The 19,647-nt window shown below is 42.8% G+C and overlaps 1 protein-coding gene across 1 annotated transcript in view; it reads left to right on the forward strand.

The window, feature by feature from the left end:
• Positions 1-19,647, forward strand: part of LOC115645083 (carboxypeptidase M-like) — a 41,025-nt gene that overhangs the window by 18,515 nt on the left and 2,863 nt on the right. The window contains exons 3-6 of the mRNA XM_030549488.1: positions 1,475-1,647; positions 5,675-5,859; positions 6,105-6,275; positions 9,671-9,823. Of these exons, the coding sequence (XP_030405348.1) occupies positions 1,475-1,647; positions 5,675-5,859; positions 6,105-6,275; positions 9,671-9,823 (682 nt within the window). The remainder of the gene's footprint in view (positions 1-1,474; positions 1,648-5,674; positions 5,860-6,104; positions 6,276-9,670; positions 9,824-19,647) is intronic.

A 19,647-nucleotide genomic window follows, 5' to 3' on the forward strand; every position in this document is an offset into this window, starting at 1 on the left:
GGGGAGTCTGGCCCCAGCCCTGCCCCTTCCACCCCAGGCCCCGCATCTTCCGGGAGCCCAGAGCCACCCCCCCCCACCTTGCCCAGGACCCCGGCCGCCCTGCAGCACAACCCCATTAAGTTACTTTCACCCCTGTCTGTGAGAATGGAGGTCTGCACCAAAACAAAGCCCTGTTGACTTATTTTGGGCGTTCCCCCTAAGAAGTTTGTTGCAGGGTCAGGGCCTTAGTTATTACTAATTTCTGGATTCATAAAACAGAGTTTTTTGTTTATATACCAAACAAGGAAGATAACTACCAACAATTTAAGACAAATCGGCAAACTCATGAGTGACTATTACTGGGGTCCTCTATGTTTTTAAAGAGATTAAGTGTAAAAGAAATGAATTTTAAAAAAACATTTAACATTCATGTTATTTTTTAGAAGAAATCCTCTCTTGTGGGACTAGTTAAGTTAGGTGTTTTGATGCCTAGCAATACATGAATTGCTGCAAAGATCACATCATATTTCAAGAATCCTGTAATGAATAGTTCTAAATCCCGTGTAAAATGCTGGTTAGGAACTAGCCCAAACCAGAATCCTTTATTCCGTAGAAGTTTGTGACTAAGTAAGAACTGTAGCAGTTATTGTAAATTGTTATGTTGACAGTTTTACAAATGCTGATGTGTGACATAAGTCTGTACACCACTATTGGAAGCCACAGTTGTGGTGGTGATTTTTCTGTGCCCGTAATGTGCGAGTAGCAGTGCTGAAAGCCGACAAGTGATGCGTGGAAGCTATGTATCCATATGGGTGAGCAGTGTTCTGTGGTAGAATAAACAGGGCCCAGTGCAAAGATCCATAGGCAGCGCTGCCGACAGAATTAACGGGCCCCTGGACAAGGGCATTATGCACCTGCCCCAGGAAGGTCCAAGGGATTGTGGGATCAGTGCAGAAATCCACAGGCCCACCAGTGGTTGAATAGTGTGTTGTGTGTAGATATGGTGCACGCTGTGCACCCAAACAAGATGGCTAGTAAGAAGATATTGCCCCATGCAACAGTGCAATTCCCTAGTACAGACAACCCTGCATTGATAGGATGGTTTTAATATTCTAACGTGCCAACAATGCATAGTTCTAAGATGGGTCTCAAACAAACAATCCCTATCTGTATACTACTTAAACATCATTGTAGCTGGCACAGTTCAGTTCCCACTACAGAAGAAACCCCAGTCAATCCAAATTTAAAATCACTTGTTAGAAGTGGCCCCTGCACATTCATTTCTTTCTCTTCTATTAAATTACATTTAATTTTTTAGAGGCCAAGAATTGTAACAAAATAATGTTGACCACAGTGCATTTCTTTTATAATTATAGTTTTGTGTCATGTTTATATCATACAGTATTATCTTTGTCAGATCAAATAAGCACTGTGTTGAGTGTCTTCCTTTCTTCACAGTGGACTTGAAAAATAAAAACTGTTCTTCTCAATACAGACAGTTGGCAGGGAGCTGCTGCTCCATTTGATAGACTTCCTGGTGACCAATGATAAGAGTGATCCAGTTGTTACAAGGCTAATCAATAGCACACGGATTCATATCATGCCATCAATGAACCCGGATGGATTTGAAGCTACAACAACGCATGATTGTTATTACTCAGAAGGAAGGTAAGGATATGTGTTTTTTCAGGGTAGAGTAGGGGGCAGAGGAGACAGTAAATAGGGAGGTTGTTGTTTGTTTTGTTAACATTTAGAGATAGCCAAGCAGCTGGGTCATACTTGGTGGATAGAATAGCCTAGGAGCTACACTCGGGATATGTTTTGGGCCACAGTCTTTAGAAGACCACAGGGCTTTGCTTTGAAGAAAGCTGTCAGACACTGGGTGTGCGAGAGAGAAAGCATGTGCATGCATGTGCCCTTGGAGATCTAGGGGTACAGGGAGGAGAGAGAGAATGCCAGCTCTGAACTAGAGAGGAATGATCATCGGTTTTAAGTGGTTTTAACCTTGGGTTGTTCTGGATTCTGACTCAAAGTACATCATCTCGGGATCCCCAAGATGCCAAAAAATAAAAACAGTCACAAGGACTTAACTTCAACTGAGAATCTCAAATTTTCAGAATCAGGGGCAGGCGGAATGCCCTCTGCCCCCAACCCTTCTTTGAGAGGAGGTAGAAGATGGAAATCTTAAAATGAATCTGTTTGCTGGGGGTGAGGGAAGACATAAATGAATACAGTGTTTAACAATACAAATGCCAAACTGGGCGAAGCCTCCACTTCTCACCTGCCCCACCAAGAAAGAAAATTTAAGAATTCACATTAAAACTAGACATTTTATGCACTACAAAAGCACATGTTATTCCACCCACCCCTACAGCAGAACACTTACGGTGGCTCAGTTGATTTCTACTCTGGGCCAATTTTAGGCAAAGATGGAACAGACAGCTATAGAGAGCTCTGCATCGGTGGGGAGGTGCTGTGTAGTGCTTCCTCTAAAGCAATGATGGCTGTATTCTTACAGCACATCTCCACTGAGAATTTTTGTCAATTCTCTGACGGTTGGTCTAGCTCCAATGTTGCTAGCATAGACTGCCTGCAGCATTTTTACATTTGTACATTGTCCATATTGCTTTTATCCAGTTAAGACAGGGTAAAAATATTAGCAGCCATGTTCACAATAGCTGCAGTGGTACTAGACCATTGGCAGGAGAACTGTCAAGTTCCCAATGAAGACAAAGCCCTAGGCCCCATCTATGCTAACAAAAGGCAGAATTACAAAACAGTATTAAAAAGCAGTCTCAGTAATGTGGATGAGGTTGTGCAAATGGTCCTGGCTTCAAGGGATATTGCACTAATGGCAGCTGGCTCTGTGTGTGCAAAATATTTGATGCCAAAGAAAACATAAACGCTGTGCCACTTTTGCAAACCCCTATATGTTCTAGTGTTATTGCTGGTGACCCTGCAGAGACTAAAAAAGGTAGACAATTTTAAAAAACCAGAGGAAAAAGAGACAGAATGGAAAAGTATAAGGAAGAGAAATGCTAAGTGGCAGAGAACAAATTAACAAAGTTGGGAAGATAGAGAACAAAGTGCTCAATCCTGCAACTCATATTCATGCAAGTAGTTGTGCTGATTGTGCTAGGACTACTTGTGTAACTAAGAATTGGGTTCTCTTGGGTCTTTTGCCATGGCTATCATAGCCACTTTGACATCCTAGGGGATTTGGCACCTTATCGAACTAGAGTAAGCCCTGCTTTTGGATAAGGTAGATATTTATTCCTGAAACAAGTGGGCTAAGAATCTTTAAATGGAGGGTGGGTTTTTTTTTCCCATTGGGTGAAGCATCCAAAGGATTGATGCTAAGCTAATGAGACTGTCATAGACTCATAGGCCAGAAGGGACCAATATGATCATCCAGTCCGACCTCCTGCACAAGGCAGGCCACAGAACCCTACCCATCCACTTTTATAACAACCCCTAACCCCGGACTGAGTTATTGAAATCCTCAAAATTGGTTTGAAGACCTTAAGCTGCAGAGAATCCACCAGCAAGCAACCCATGCCCCATGCTGCAGGGGAAGGCGAAAAACCTCCAGGGCCCCTGCCAATCCGCCCTGGAGGAAAATTCCTTCCCGACCCCAAATATGGCGATCAGCTAAACCCTGAGCATGTGGGCAAGACTCACCAGCCAGCACCCAAGAAGGAATTCTCTGCAGTAACTCAGTTCCCATCCCATCCAACATCTCCCCGCAGACCATTGAGCAGACTTATCTGGTGATAATCCAAGATCAATTGCCCAAATTAAACTATGCTATCATAACATCCCCTCCATATACTTATCAAGCTTAGTCTTAAAGCCAGATAAGTCTTTTGCCCCCACTACTTCCCTCGGAAGGCTATTCCAGAACTTCACTCCCCTAATGGTTAGAAACCTTAGTCTAATTTCAAGTCTAAACTTTCTAATATCCAGTTTGTACCCATTCGTCCTCGTGCCTATATTAGTACTAAACTTAAATAATTCCTCTCCCTCCCTAACGTTAACCCCCCTGATATATTAATATAGAACAAGCATATCCCCCCACAGCCTTCTTTTGGCCATAAACAGATAAGAAAAGTTAATAGCACAGAAGTACTTTATATCTCTTTGACTGTAAAGGGTTAACAAGTTCAGTAAGCCTGGCTGTCACCTGACGAGAGGACCAATCAGAGGACAGGATACTTTCAAATCTTGAGGGAAGGGAAGTTTTTGTGCTGTGCTGTTAGTTTTGGTTGTTGTTCACTCGGGGGGCTCAGAGGGACCAGATGTGCAACCAGGTTTCTCTCCAATCTCCCTGATATAGGTTCTTATAGATCCAGAATAGTGAGTACGAGATAGATAAAGCGAGTTAGGCTTATGTTTGTTTTCTTTATTAGCAAATGTGTATTTGGTTGAAAGGAGTTCAAATGTGCATTTGGCTGAAAGGAGTTCAAATTGGTATTTTGCTGAAAAGATTTTAATTTGTACTTCTATACTTAGGCTGGGAGAGTATTCCCAGTGTCTATAGCTGAAAGACCCTGTACCTATTCCATTTTAAATTTACAAAGATAATTTTTACTGTTTTTCCTTCTTTAATTAAAAGCTTTTCTTGTTTAAGAACCTGATTGTTTTTTTATTCTGGTGAGACCCCAGGAGCCTGGGTCTAGATCCACCAGGGAATTAGTGGGGAGAAAGGAGGGAAGGGGGAGAGAGAGGTTAATTTCTCTCTGTGTCAGGATTACTTTCTGTCTCAGGGAGAATCTGGGAGGGAGAGAGAGAAGGAGGGGGAAAGGTGCATTTTCCTCTCTGTTTAAGATTCAAGGAGTTTGAATCACAGTGATCTTCTAGAGTAACCCAGGGAGGGGAAGCCTGGGAGAGGCAACGGTGAGGGAAAGGGTTTGCTTTCCTTGTGTTAAGATCCAGAGGGTCTGGGTCTTGGGGGTCCCCGGGCAAGGTTTTGAGGGGACCAGAGTGTACCAGGCACTGGAATTCCTGGTTGGTGGCAGCGCTACAGGTTCTAAGCTGGTAATTAGCTTAGAGGAATTCATGCTGGTACCCTATCTTTTGAACGCTAAGGTTCAGTGTGGGGAATTGTACCATGACAGAGACTTTTAAAAATTAACACCCAAAGCTCAATATTAATCAGATGCGTAGACTGTCCTCCTAGTGGAGAAAAGAAAGGCAGAAATAAGCACTTGAACACAGGTTGGAATTTCAAACACCGTCAGAGGAAAAAATGCTTTGAATATCTATAAAGTTATTGTAGCCACATGCTTGGAATGACTGCATTATGACTGGCAGTCATGTGTGAGTCATGGTTTCTTTCTAAACAAGTGGAAAACACACCCTTTTATTTCATACACTCCCTTATTTGCTTATGCAATGTTACATTTTACTATGTTTTGTGTGATGTTTCAAGCATCACTCCCAATGTCTCCACTTGGAAATATATTAATTACTCTACAGTAATCTGCCCATTGTGGGCAGAGGCTAGTAGCATACACAATGCAGAATAAAGTCACTATTTCGTGATTTGTGAAAACACAGTTTGTGATGCTCATTCTTTCCATGTACCGTTCCAGTAACTCTGTTCCCAACAGTCACTAACACAGATCCAAAGCATTGTGAATCTACTCAGATTCAACAGATTAACAAATATAGAACTATATTTTCTCTTTCACAGGTTCAATAAGAATGGGGAAGATCTGAATAGGAATTTCCCTGATGTTTTCAACAGTAACAATGTCACAATCCAGCCAGAGACTCAAGCAGTGATAAATTGGATACAAAATGAGACATTTGTTCTTTCAGCTAACTTGCATGGTGGAGCACTGATTGCCAGTTATACATTTGATAACGGTAACCCAGGTAAGCTAATATCTGTGTTTCTTATTTGGGTCCAGTTTTTTCTGCCTGCTTCAGTATGAGCAAAACAAAATGCCTGATGTGTTGAAGAGAAGCAACAGACTTACACAAACTCACTGATAGTACAGTTTCACTGGATCACACAAACTGATGTGTAGGTTTGGGGGCTTCATATTTTTTATGTAAGACAATATTTTATGTTTTTTAACATTAACTTGGCTTGTACTGTGGCCATCTCTATTATACAGCTACTGGCTCTTTACAAGGCTATAGCAGATCACGAGATGATGATGTTTTCATACACCTTGCAAAAACCTACTCCTCCAACCATGCCAGCATGTACAAAGGGAATGAATGTGGGAATAAACCAGTCTTTCCATATGGCATTACTAATGGGTATGCCTGGTACCAACTGCAAGGTAAAAATTTCAGTGTTTTCCAATTTTCTCTGATCTCCACTACTTTTATTTGATTCTCCAACATGTACTTGCTAAAACACACCTTTGCATTCTTTGACAGCGAAAGTTCTGTGACTTGTCCACACAAGTTTTACTCAAGTGAGCTGATTGTTAATTAACTTGAGCTATCCATTGTGTTTGCACATACTAATCTGGGCACTTCAGGACCCAAGCTTTTGTGGATCATTCAGCATGTACCAGTATGTTAGCTAACCCAAGTTAATGGGCCAGCTTCCACTGGCTGGGTCTTCAGCTCCTCCCTGCCCTTAAGCCAGGCTCTTTTACTGCTCCATCAGCCAGCATAGCACCTGTCACAGATCAGGGCAATTGCCCTTGCTGGACAACAGAGGGGGAGTATGGGTGCATCAGCTCTCTGGCTTCCATCTCCCCTGGCTGTTACCTCTCTTGGGTGCATCTCTCTCTCTTCTGACCAAGTAATCTCCAGGCTGAACAGTTCTCTGACTTAGAATCATAGGGTTGGAAGGGACCTCAGGAGGTTATCTAGTCCATCTCCCTGCTCAAAGCAGGACCAATCCCCAGACAGATTTTTGCCCCAGATCCCTAAATGGCCCCCTCAAGGATTGAACTCACAACCCTGGGTTTAGCAGGCCAATGCTCAAACCACTGAGCTATCCCTCCCATGTTGTTATCAGTAAAAGACAAGCACTCAGAGCAAGCTTCTCTTGGCCTCTCTTCGGAGACTAACAGGGATCAGTAACAATTGTAAGTTAACCACCTAGCACTTCCTATTTTATTATTAAGATAAAAGCACTACAGAGAAAACATCAAAAACAATAAAAGAACCTACACACATACTAATTTATTAACTAGAGTTCACCTCAACCCTACCATGAGCTCTGGCAGGAGCAATCCTTCAGAACCCCACCCAAGGGATTTCCTGACGGTTTCAAGTTCATCACAGTTTCAACTCAGAACAAGCACACTCATGACTCGGTTAGGCCAGCCCTTATACAGTTCAGGGATCTTTGATCTGGAGTTTCCGGGAGCAGGTAATTAGCAGACACTTGGTTTATCTGCCAAGGGCATAAGTTCAAAGGGATGGATTCCAATGGGTCATTTGCATTCCCCTTACTCCCAAGTATTTCCTAGGAAATCCACTTTACATGCATTGTTCCAAAAGGTCCTTTGAAGTTCCTCATATTACATTAATTGCAATTAAATGCAGATTGCATTAATTGTGTCTTCTGGCTAACAAAGTTCCATACAATTCCACAATAGTACATAAAGGTGCATTTTTAATACAGTGGACCAAAGGGTATTATACTTAATGCAGTAAAGTTTATCTTTATGAAATTAAGTTTGTGCAGAACATTGTCAATCTGTCACATCTCTTCAGAGCTCCTCCTTAACCACCTGGCACAGCTATCTGTCTATTGGCAAGCAGCCATGAAGGTTTCCCCTCCCCTTCTGCTGTCAGGCCAGCTTTTCCTCATTCAAATAACACCACAAGTCCATCTCCTTCATTTGCACTTGCTCCATCACCCCCGCCCCTACAATACACAAATTGAGAGGGAAGAGGTTAATTTTTATGCATTAACATAGATGCACATACATATATGATGAACTCTGTGCCAAATTCTTATCTGTGCTATGCTTGTGTAAATCAAGTGTAACTCCAGTTATCAGTAGAGTTCATCTGGTGTAGCTGAGATAAAAAAATCTCTCTCCTTTTGTTTAAAAATGAAAGAACCAGTTTCACATTTACGTAACATATCTTCATGTCTAATCACTGAAACAAAAACACCCCTATTTATATCCATGTGTAAATAACCAGATATACACACCTGAATAACCACATTCTATGTACTAGAATCATTACGAAAAGTGACACTATACACGTATTTAGTAAACTATTTTCAACTACTCAACTAGTCTTCTCCCAAGCTTGTCAAAGCCTATATTTCTCCCAGAGTTCTCCATACTGCAAATGCCAAATCCAGGTTTTTTAAACCAAAGTACTACAGCAGGTGGATAAAAATCATTATATTAAAATATATATAATGGAATTTTATTTAAATTAAATACCTTTTATTTTTAAAAATAAACACACAAAATTAAATTTGAAATTATGACAACCTATGTTTAGTCCAAACTTACTATAACCTATTTAAAGCATTTAAATAAAAAATATATTCAAACCTGTTTACTGCCAAAGTTTTAAAGAAAGTCAAACCACTGAAGTGGTGGAAGCCATTGGCTTAGCACCTGGAACCAGAGATTGTTGTAGTGCTAGTCCAGCAGTAACCTCTTCTGAAGTTGTAGAAAATATTTTCCTCATTTCAGTTTATTCATGTATTTCAGTTCATTAGCTAGTTAATTCAAAGTTAAGAAATCAATTAGGAGTTGAAAAAACATGGAAGCTTATTTTCCTCTTCCAATCTATGAATAAAAATTCAGTGTGAGAGAGTGAGATCTTCTAGTTCTAAAATCTTGAAGGACATAGTGACTAGAAACAATTAGTTCAATTCATGAACTACAGATAATACTTCCTTTGTTTAATAAATCAGTTTTAAATGCAGAACATGCTTTGATAAAAATACATATTTTCCTTTTGTGCCCAGCACGTTTACAGTAAGTTTTATTTAACTAATAAAAACATCTAAATGCTGTTTTTGTGAATTTCTAATTTAATTCCAGTTTCCATCCAAATAATTTGACACACACAAAAAATAAAAATAAATCTAGTAAATAAGATATATCATTTGCCATTTTCTAATATAATAAAATGTGTAAAAACTAAAATGCTGAATAAATGTATTTTAAGCTAAATCATTGCTTAGATAAATATGTGTAAGATAGTGTATCCTCCCTGTTTAAATCAATTCACTTTGGTTCTCAGCATGCCAAAAAACCCCACACCTGAACAATTTTTTTCTTATAAAAAAAAAATCACATTTTCCCCACATTCATAATTCAAATGACTAAAAGGATTTTGAGGCACAACTGAGCATGACAAACTTAGTGCCAAAATATAATTTTGTGTCTCCCTTATAGATACAAGTAGTTGAAGAGAGGTTTTGTATCAAAGGGTGCCTTTTTTCAACCATTATTATAGCCTCATTCTAGTAATTCCACCGCACTTTGGGATGGTTGTTTTTTTAAGTAAGCAGGTTTTCCACGGGGGATCATAAATCTAACTGACTATGGGATTAAAAAACAATTGTACTTCCCAATTTGTGGTAATTTGTCTAACTGAATTGCCCTTGCATCATGGAAATGAAGGAAATGCTTCAAGAAGGCTAGAGTTTAGAAAAAGTTGCAAGTCTCCTAGATCATTTCTAGCTCTTTCTTAGTGGCTCTTGCTGTAATAATCAAAGAATTTTTTTTTCTCTTAGGTGGGATGCAGGATTACAACTACATCTGGGGACAATGTTTTGAAATTACTTTGGAGTTGTCATGCTGTAAATATCCACCAGCAAGTCAACTTCAGGACTTCTGGAATGACAACAAAGCTGCTTTGATTGAATACATTAAACAAGTTCATCTCGGTGGGTAGGCTTTTGTATTTTGAATTTCATCTGCTCAACTTCCAATACAGCTTGTAGGGTCAGCTGCAGTAACAACATGGACATGGACATGTAACAGGCTCTCCAGCAACAGGCTAGAACCAAAAGAACTACTTCTATAAGGGACTTTGCCTTTCAATATAGAATCCGTTTTTTCTTGATTCTTGCTGAATTAAGAGACGGATGTAGGAGAGAGCTGTGTGCGCCATCCTCATTTTAGAAACAATCTTGTGAGCATGATGGTGGCTAAAGGAGGATAGTGAGACAGAGAATGTTGCCCAGAAGCAACTGGGACATCTGGAATATTAGATTGTGAATGCATTCGTTCATAGATGGTTCTGAAGAAAAATGCAAACGTTTTTTTAAAAACTGAGTGATGTAGGTGAGCCCCATTTAACCTGAGATTGGGGTTTGAGAAAAGAGAGGAAATCTCCAAACTAAGTGTATGCGAACAGACCCATTTACAGTCAAAGCTGTGTTATCTGGCACTTTACCAAACAGAAAGCTTTAGAAACTGGCATTCCTGATATCTCCAAGTTCAAATCTTCAGTAGGGATGACAGGCTCCGTACCTGGCTCTGCGTGGCTCCCCAGAAGCAGCGACATGTCCCTGCTGCTCCTAGGCAGAGGAATGGCTATGGGGTCTCTGTGTGCTGCTCCTGCCTCACCCCGAGCACTGGCTCCGCAGCTCCCATTGGCCAGAAACCATGGCCAATGGGAGCAGCGGAGGTAGTGCCTGCACCCAGAGCCCCCTGGTCGTACCTCCGCCTAGGAGCAGCAAGGACATGTCACCACTTGCAGGGAGCTGCCCAAGGTGAGTGCCGCTGGAATCTGATACCCAAAAACCCCTCCCATGCCCCAACCCCCTGCCCCAAGCCTCACCCACACCCAAACTCTCTCCCAGAGCCCGTGTCCCACAACCTCTCCTGCACCCAAACTCCCTCCCTCCCTCCATTGGTAAGTATAACTCAGTTAACCAGAATTTTTGACTAACCAGCACCCCCGATTCCCCCAACCTGTTGGATAACAAAGCTTTTACTGTATCTAGCTTTATTCAAGTTGGATAGATATGGTCACAGTAGTGACACATAGCAGTCAAAGCACATACATCCAGCTTTCACACCTATTGGGGCAGTGAGCAATGACTAGCATTGATTGAAATAGAAATCTGTGGAAAGATGCAGCCATTCTAAGAGACATTTATGAAAAAGCTTTTTTAAATGGACTGACAAAACATATCATTTGTGTCAAATGGGGAAAGGGTGGGGCTTACTTTTTGTGGCTTTGCTTCATTTAGGTTCCTGGAGCTCTTAAGAGCAGAATTCATCTGCCTTCCTCATGCCTGACAGCCGTCCAGGTTTCAACGTATCGATTAAAACTTCATAAGCCAGTGACCACACAGAGGGCCCATTTTTGCAGCTGTTCTCTGCACAGATCTTCCCATTGATCTCTATGGTGCTCCTATATGCAGAGCAGCTACAAAACTGAAGTCACCTAAAATAGAGACTTGTGTTCAACCAGTCTCTGGGAAGTGGACACCAGTGGGCAGTGTTCAAAACAGGGTCCTCTGAGGAGTCAGACAAATATCCTAGCCTCTGCCTCCATCCTCCAGGCTCAGGAGGCAAAAGGAGTTAGAGAGATGCTGGGATCTAAAATCTACAGGAGTCCAGCTCTGATGGAGACACATGCTGAGGGGGAGAGGGGCATACAGCCAATACTGGGCATAAGAGATTAGAATCTATAGTAGCTAGGTGCAGGGAGAGAACACACACACAGGTGAAGGAGCACGGCTCAACTACTTAGGAAATTAATGGCTTCTCCCACTCCTCTGTGAGGTGTCAGAACTAGGAGCCAGTTAGAAGCAGCTGGCAACTAGTATTGCCAAAACTCATTAGTAAGGTTAAGAAGTTGCCATGGTTGTTTTTAGTAAAAGCCGCAGACAGGTCACAAGCAGTAAACAAAAATTCACAGAAGTCCAAGACCGGTCTGTTACTTTTACTAAAAATAATTGGCAGGGGAGAGGCTGATGGGGGATGATGACACCCGAGCCCTGCTGTGAGGGGGGGAAAAGGGGTTCAGCAACCACTGCCACAATGGCAGCTCTGTGTCCCCCGCCACTCACAGCGGCTGGGAGCTCCAGGTTCCCCCACTGTCCAAGCCAGCTCAAGGCTCTGGGTCCCCACTGGTTGACAGCTTCAGCTCTTGTACCCCATGGCTGAAGCAGAAAATGTCATCGAGATCTCTGAAAGTCATGGAATCCATGACTTCCGTGACCTCCGTAACAATCTTATCCTTATTCGTTAGTCATGCCCCATCTCCTCCCTTCCCTCCCCCAAACCCCAAGATATTAGCTTAAATGCAGTAAGATTTAAAAAAAATAATAATTTGGATTCTCTTTCTTTGCCTTCTGGTTTCTAAGCAAGTGGGATGTACTGAGGTCACGTTTTCAAGCTTTTCTCCACAATCATGTGGGCTACAATCTTACTTTACATTTAAAAACAAAACAAAACATTAATTTTGAAGCTGTGTCTCTAAGAAAGACGTCATGTATTGCAAGATTTGATAACATTGCAACAGACTTCAGCCTTATGATATTAGCACTTGAGGAAACTGTCCACTTATGCTCCTCATATGCTCCCTAGTATGAAGGGGAGAGAGAGGAACATTTGCCCTGCTTGCCCAGCAAGGACTGAACATAGGGTGACCAGACAGCAAGCGTGAAAAATCGGGACAGGGGGTGGGGGGTAATAGGCTTCTGTATAAGAGAAAGCCTCAAATATTGAGACTGTCCCTATAAAATCAGGACATCTGGTCACCCTAACTGAGCAGAAGCCTTCGTCACTCAAGGAGTATTGCCTCATGTCACCACAATGGAACCCTCCCAGTCCCTCCCTCAGCCAGGAATAAGACAGAAGTCACTGAACTCACCCTCATTAAACTTCTTTCTAAACCTATGACCTGTGGTTTAGTATGAGTTTTCTGCACAGTGTGGTGCACCTAAAAGTGACGCCCACACTTCAAAGGATGAGGCGATCCTGGGTAATTTACAGTGGGCTGTGTGTGATTAGAGATGGCAGTTTCTATTGGGATGTTCAGTAATTAAAGACAGTTATAGGGTTTCACTTCAGAGAAATGCAGCATGGGGAAGAAGGAATTAGATTTTTTTTTTTAAGTGAAATGTAGCAACTCTGCCCCCATGTGGGCAAAGGCTGGCAGTGCTAGAGGGCAGCAACTTTTAAATGGAAGAGGTCAGAAGCGAGCAGTGATTTAACAGAGACCAACCCACAGCGCACACACGAGACATTTCCCTGTGCAACAGTTTGTTTCAAGTTTTCATAGAGGGGTTAATGCATAGGAATACAGTGCTTAAATAGGAGCCTGCTCATATGGGCCCTGATTCCATATCCTGGAAGGAAAACATAGGTGCACTTTTCTAGTAAGCATATTTATGTATTTTATAGCATATTATGGAATTAGCATGTTTGTAAAATTTGTTATAAAGAAAACCTGAGGGCAGGGAATGATCAGGATTCACAGGCAGAAATACACCCAACTCTTTAAACTTGTCATAGATCCTTAGAGCCCCAGTCATGGCCCAAGACCCCATTGTGGTAGGCATTGTATAAACACAAAAAACTGTTCCTGCCCCAAAGAGCTTGCACTCTAAGACTATATCTACACTGTGACCTAGGAGTGCAATTTCCTGCTCATGTGCACATACACAGATGAAAGCTAGTGTGAGTATGTGTACACAGGCCCGCTGGGAATCACTCCTCTTGCTCATAGTATAGACGTAGTCTAAGTCATTGTTACTCAACGACCAGCCTATGGACCAGCACCAATCCCTGAGATTGCCCTAATATGGCTTAGGAAGGCAGCAAGTCACTCCCTGGTATCAAAAAGATTGAGAAGCACAGGCCTAAATAATCTTCTCTTTCTGAATAGTTTTTAAAAAAAGTTAGATGCTTACAGATATTTTGCTTTCAAGGAAAAACATAAGCAGTGTAGTAGATGGCCAAAATGGGTTTTCTTCCCTTACATAATTTATCAGTGGCACATGAGGGGAAGCCCACAGGTTTCTACAGTGTCGGAATATTTTATATGCAAGAATACCTTGCAGCAACTAGCAGTCTCAGCATAAGTGCTTATTTTGGATTTGTTATTCTGCCAAAGTTTATATGCAAAATCATATTCCCAAAAAAACGCCATGTAGATGTGCCTTTAGATGCTAATAAAGCGTTGCAGGCTAGGACTTGTAATATCAGTTGGAACTGGAAAAGGTTCAGAAAAGGGCAACAAAAATTATTAGGGGTATGGAACGCCTTCCATAAGAGGAGAGATTAATAAGACTGGGACTTTTCATCTTGGAAAAGAGATGACTAAGGGGGGACATGGTAAAGGGCTATAAAATCATGCCTGGTGTGGAGAAAGTAAATGAGTAAATAACACAAGAACTAGGGGGCACCAAATGAAATTAATAGGGAGCAGGTTTAAAACAAACAAAAGGAAGTATTTCTTCACACAGCGCACAGTCAACCTGTGGAACTCTTTGCCAGAGGATGCCAGACTATAACAGGATTCAAAAAAGAACTAAGATAAATTCATGGAGGATAAGTCCATCAATGGCTACTAGCCAGGATGGGCAGGAATGGTGTCCCTAGCCTCTGTTTGCCAGAAGCTGGGAATGTGCGACACTTGATGATTACCTCTTCTGTTTATTCCCCTTGGGGCACCTGCCCCTGTTGGAAGACAGGATACTGGGCTAGATGGCCCTTTGGTCTGACCCAGTAGGGCTGTTCTTATGTTCTATCCACTGGCCATGCTTTTCATATTAAAGGTGAAAGAGCCTGAAATTTGCCTAATTGAATGCTGCAGCCATTCTTATTATGGTCCCTCAGCTGAGTAAAAGTTTGGATGGCCCTACTTTATACTGTATCTCTGTCTGAAATGGGACTCTACATACATAATTACAATTGGTATAACTGTTCTGGGGACCAGAAGGAGGGAAGAGTCAGACCAGTTGAAAGTCTTTGGGTAAAGAAAAAAGGGAAAAAATGGGCATTACGTCATGGTAGGGGTCTACTATAGAGCACCAAATCAAGATGAGGAGGTATTTCTAGAACAAATAACAGAAATACACAAAACACAAGATGGAGTAGTAATGGGGGACTAACTTCCCAGATATCTGTTGGAAAATTAATACAGCAAACCACAAAATTTACAGTAAGTTCTTGGAATGTATTGGGGACAACTTTTTGTTTCAGAAAGTGGAGGAAGTAACCAGGGGGTAGCCATTTTAGACTGACCAACAGGCAGGAGCAGCGCCAGGGTTTCTGACGCCCTAGGCAGACGGCCATTTCGCCGCCCCCCGCAGGTCCAGTGGACCTACCGCAGTTATGCCGGCGGACAGTCCGCTGCTGGAAAGGCTCCGGTGGAGCTGCCACAGTGATGCCGGCAGGCGGTCCGCTGGTCTAAAGGCTCCAGTGGACCTGCCACAGGCATGACTGCGGTAGGTCCACCGGACCCGCGTGCCGCCCCCCCCTGGCAAAATAGCGCCCCTCCCAAAATTCTGGCGCCCTAGGCCATTTCCTAGGTCGCCTAAATGGTAGCATCAGCCCTGCCAACAGGGAAGAATTGGTTGTAAATCTGAAAAGGGAAGGCCATGGTAAAGTCCCACAGGAAGAAAATCTAAGGGAGAAAGGGGAGTTCAGGACAGCTGGTAGTTTCTCAAGAACACAATATTAAATGCGCAGCTGCAAACTATCCTCATGTGAAGGACAGATAAAATAGTAAGAGGCCAATATGGCTTTATCAGAAGCTCTTTAATGACCTGAAAATCAAAAAGGAATCCTGCAAAAGTGGAGACATGGATGAATTGCTAAAGGACAGTACAACAGAATAGCATAGGTATATAGGGAGAAAATCAGAAAAGCTAAGGTACAAAACGAATTACACCTAGCAAGCAACATAAAAGGCAATAAGAAGAGGTTCTTTAAATACAGTAGGAGCAAGAGAAAGACAAAGGAAAGTGTAGCTCCTCTACTTAGTGAGGAAGGCCTGCTAATAACTGATGACATCAGGAAAGCTGTTTAATGACTGTTATGCTTCATTCAGTCTTCACTAGGAAGGTTAATGGTGAACAGATATTGAACACAATCAGGGCCGCCCAGAGGGCGGGGCAGGCCCTGGGCTCCGCAGGGGCCCCCACAAGAGTTTTTCAGGGCCCCGGGAGCAGGGTCCTTCACTCGCTCCGGGGGGCGGAAAACTCTTGCGGGGCCGGGTCCCAGAGCTTCTTCCGCTCCCGGTCTTCGCCGGCGGGGGGGGTCCTTCCGCTCCAGGGCGGAAGGACCCTCCGCCAGCAAATTACCGCTGAAGCAGGACCCGCCGCCGAAGTGCAGCCCAGTCTTCAGCGGTAATTCGGTGGCAGGGGGCCCTTCCGTTCCAGGACCCGCCACCAAAGTGCCCCAAAGACCCGCGGCGGGAGCCCCCTACCACCGAATTACTGCCAAAGAGCCAGCTGCACTTCGGCGGCGGGTCCCGCTTCGGTGGTAATTTGCTGGTGGGGGACCCCACTGCGGGTCTTCGGGGCACTTCGGCGGTGGGTCCCGGAACAGAAGGGACCCCCGCCGCCGAACAGGGCCGGCTCTAGAAATTTCACCATGCGGGGGCTGCCCTGCCGCTTGCCGGTCCCGCAGCTCCGGTGGACCTCCCACAGGCGTGGCTGCGGAGGGTCCACTGGTCCCGCAGCTCCGGTGGACCTCCCGCAGGCGTGCCTGCAGATGCTCCGCTGGAGCCGTGGGACCAGCGGACCCTCTGCAGGCACACCTGCGGGAGGTCCACCGGAGCCGCCCGCCGCTGACGGCCCCAGGCCCCCAGAATCCTCTGGGCAGCCCTGAACAAATTACTATTAACAACATTGGTGGGGGGGAAGGACATGCAAGCCAAAATAGGGAAACACCAGGTTAAAGAATATTTAGATGAATTAGATGTATTCAAATTGGCAGAGCTCAATGAAATTCATCCTAGAGTAATTAAGGACTGAGCTGAAGCAAGTTCAGACCATTAACAATTATTGTTAAGAGCTCATGGAGGACTGGAGAAGGGCAAACATAGTACCTATCTTTAGAAAGGGCAACAAAGAGAACCCAGGAAATTATAGACCAGTCTGCCTAATTTTGATAGTTGGGAAGATATTGGAACAAATTATTAAACTACTTTGTAAGCACCGAGAGGATAACAAGGTTACAAAGTGTGACGTGTCCTATACTAATACTATGTGTACTGCCTTTTCCTGTGTACTGCATCAATATTTCGGTGGTGGGAAGTGGGAGTGTGATTTTTGCTCAGGCTCTCGGAGCAGGTGAAGCTGCCAAGCTGTCCACGCAAATGTAACCTGAGACCCAGGAGCGGAGAGTGACCAGGTGACACCTTTTGCCTGGGAAGCAGGACAAAGACAAGGGGGAGTAATGGGTGGCCGAGGTCCTGGAAGCTGGGCAGCCCGCTTGGGGGACTGGAAAAGGGAAGATCCAGGCCATCTAGTAGGGTGCCACGGGGTGCAGTCCTTGTCAGATACTATTCAATATTGTCATGAATGACGTGGAGAATATGCTTATAAATGTGTCGATGGCTCCAAGCTGAGAGGGGTTGCAAGCACTTTGGAGGACAGGATTAGAATTCACAACAACCTTGACAAACTGGAAAATTGCTCTGAAATCAACAAGATTAAAGACAAATGCAAATTACAACACTTAAGAAAAAATGCACAACTACAAAATAGGGAATAACTGACTAGGCAGTTGTATTACTGAAAAAGATCGAGGGGATATGGTGGATCACAAATTGAATATGAGTCAACAATGTGATGCAGCTGCAAAAAGTATTAATATAATTATAGGGGGGTATTAACAGGAGTGTTGTATGTCAGACATGGGCCATAATTGTCCCACTCTACTTGGCACTGGTGAGGCCTCAGTTGGAATAGTGTGTCCAGTTCTGGACACCACAATTTAGGAAAGATGTGGACAAACTGAAGAGAGTCCAGATGAGAGCAACAACAATTATAAAAGGTTTTGAAAACTTGACCTATGAGGGAAGGTTAAAAAAACTTGGGGAAGTTTAGTCTTAAAAAGAGATGACTGAGGGGGGAACATGATAAGGATCTTCAAGTAAGTTAAGGCCTGCTATATGGAGACCAGGGATCAATCCTCTGTGTCCACTGGAGGTAGGCCAGGAAGTAACTGGTTTAATTCACAGCAAGAGAGATTTAGGTTAGATATTAGAAAGTTTTGCCTAATTATAAGGGTAGTTAAGTTCTGGAATAGGCTTCTAAGGGAGGTTGTGACATCCCCATCCCTGAAGGTTTTGGATAAACACCTGTCAGGGATAGTGTAGATTTACTTAATCCTGCCACAATGCAGGGGGCTGGACTTGGTGACTTCTCGAGGTCCCTTCTAGCCCTGCATTTCTAAGATTCTGAATCGGCTAGGAGTATGATATTTTACTGAAAGAGTTATACCAGTACAACCCCTAGTGTGAATACGTTATAAAGGTGCCTTATGCCTGTATAGCTTTCCTCCACTTGCATATGGGGAATGAGAGGAATGTACCTGCTTACACTTGGAATGAATCTGGTCCTTAGAAAATACACACTCAGCATCAATTATTAATTTTATACACACATTGTCAAATCAGTGCCAGTTACCATACTTTCCTGCTTACATTCCTAATGTCACTGCTAAATTTGGTTCATTTTCTAACTCAGTTTTAAAACTTAATGTCTTCTCTTCTTTAATGGTCATAGCACATTCTCTGCATTCTGAACTGACCTATGTGCCTTTTCTTTGGCACTTTTAACAGACTGACTGCTTCTTGTTACCCTATTGGCAAAATAATCTTTAGAGCTTGCAAGGAGGCAAAATGAATGTCTGAAAGGCTTTATAAACTAGATGAACACTGGTTATACATTTATCTGCATGAGCTTAGCAACAGAGAGTGGTGGGAAGCGACTCATGGCAACCAAATTTTTCAGAAGTGTTCATCTTGAACATCTGTCCCAGATGACAATGTTGAGTTCTTTAGTGGAAGTGTGTGTGTGGTGGTAGATGCAGGGGAGGAGTGGGATGGTTGAGACAGAAGCTGCCTGCATGGGTCCTAAAGCAGAATAAAAGGAAATTGCAATAAATCTAACTCCGAGGTGATCAACATCAAAATTAACCTGTAACTAAGAAGAAAAAAAAATGTAATATCAAAAGGGAAAACTGAGCCTTTGCTGTATTGGGGCTTTGTTGTTTTTATTGTAACAGATGATGGTAATGTTATTTATTGTTGCAGTAATTTGGAGCAAGAGATACCCATTAGCCTTTTGCCCATGGTCCTTGATTATTGAAAGGTGGTTGATAGGCTAGACTTTACTCATTAATTTTAACAGATAGATATTCTTTTGGAAGACACACATACAATGAAATCTGGATTTAATACAGCTCTGTTTAAACCTTAGAGTAAGATTGCTCAACCTGTGGGTGTCATTGAACAAGATAAGTAAAAAACAAATCACCAATAACATGGGGTTGGGTGAGTGGATCTGAACCCACAACCTTTACACAGTGACAAGGTTGCTACTGAGCCAAAATTATACCTTTTTAATTAAATATATTGACTAAAATAGCAGAAACTGAGCTAAAACATTTTATCAATATTGTCTCAACTAACTGCTGCAGACAAGTCAGTTAACAAAACTGCTCATTCTTGGAAATCTGGTGTGTTAGAAGATTTGGGAAGACTAAAATATAAGTAAATATACAATACTAC

This window comes from Gopherus evgoodei, chromosome 1, assembly GCF_007399415.2.
Source record: "Gopherus evgoodei ecotype Sinaloan lineage chromosome 1, rGopEvg1_v1.p, whole genome shotgun sequence".
In the NCBI taxonomy this organism is placed as follows: domain Eukaryota; kingdom Metazoa; phylum Chordata; order Testudines; family Testudinidae; genus Gopherus; species Gopherus evgoodei.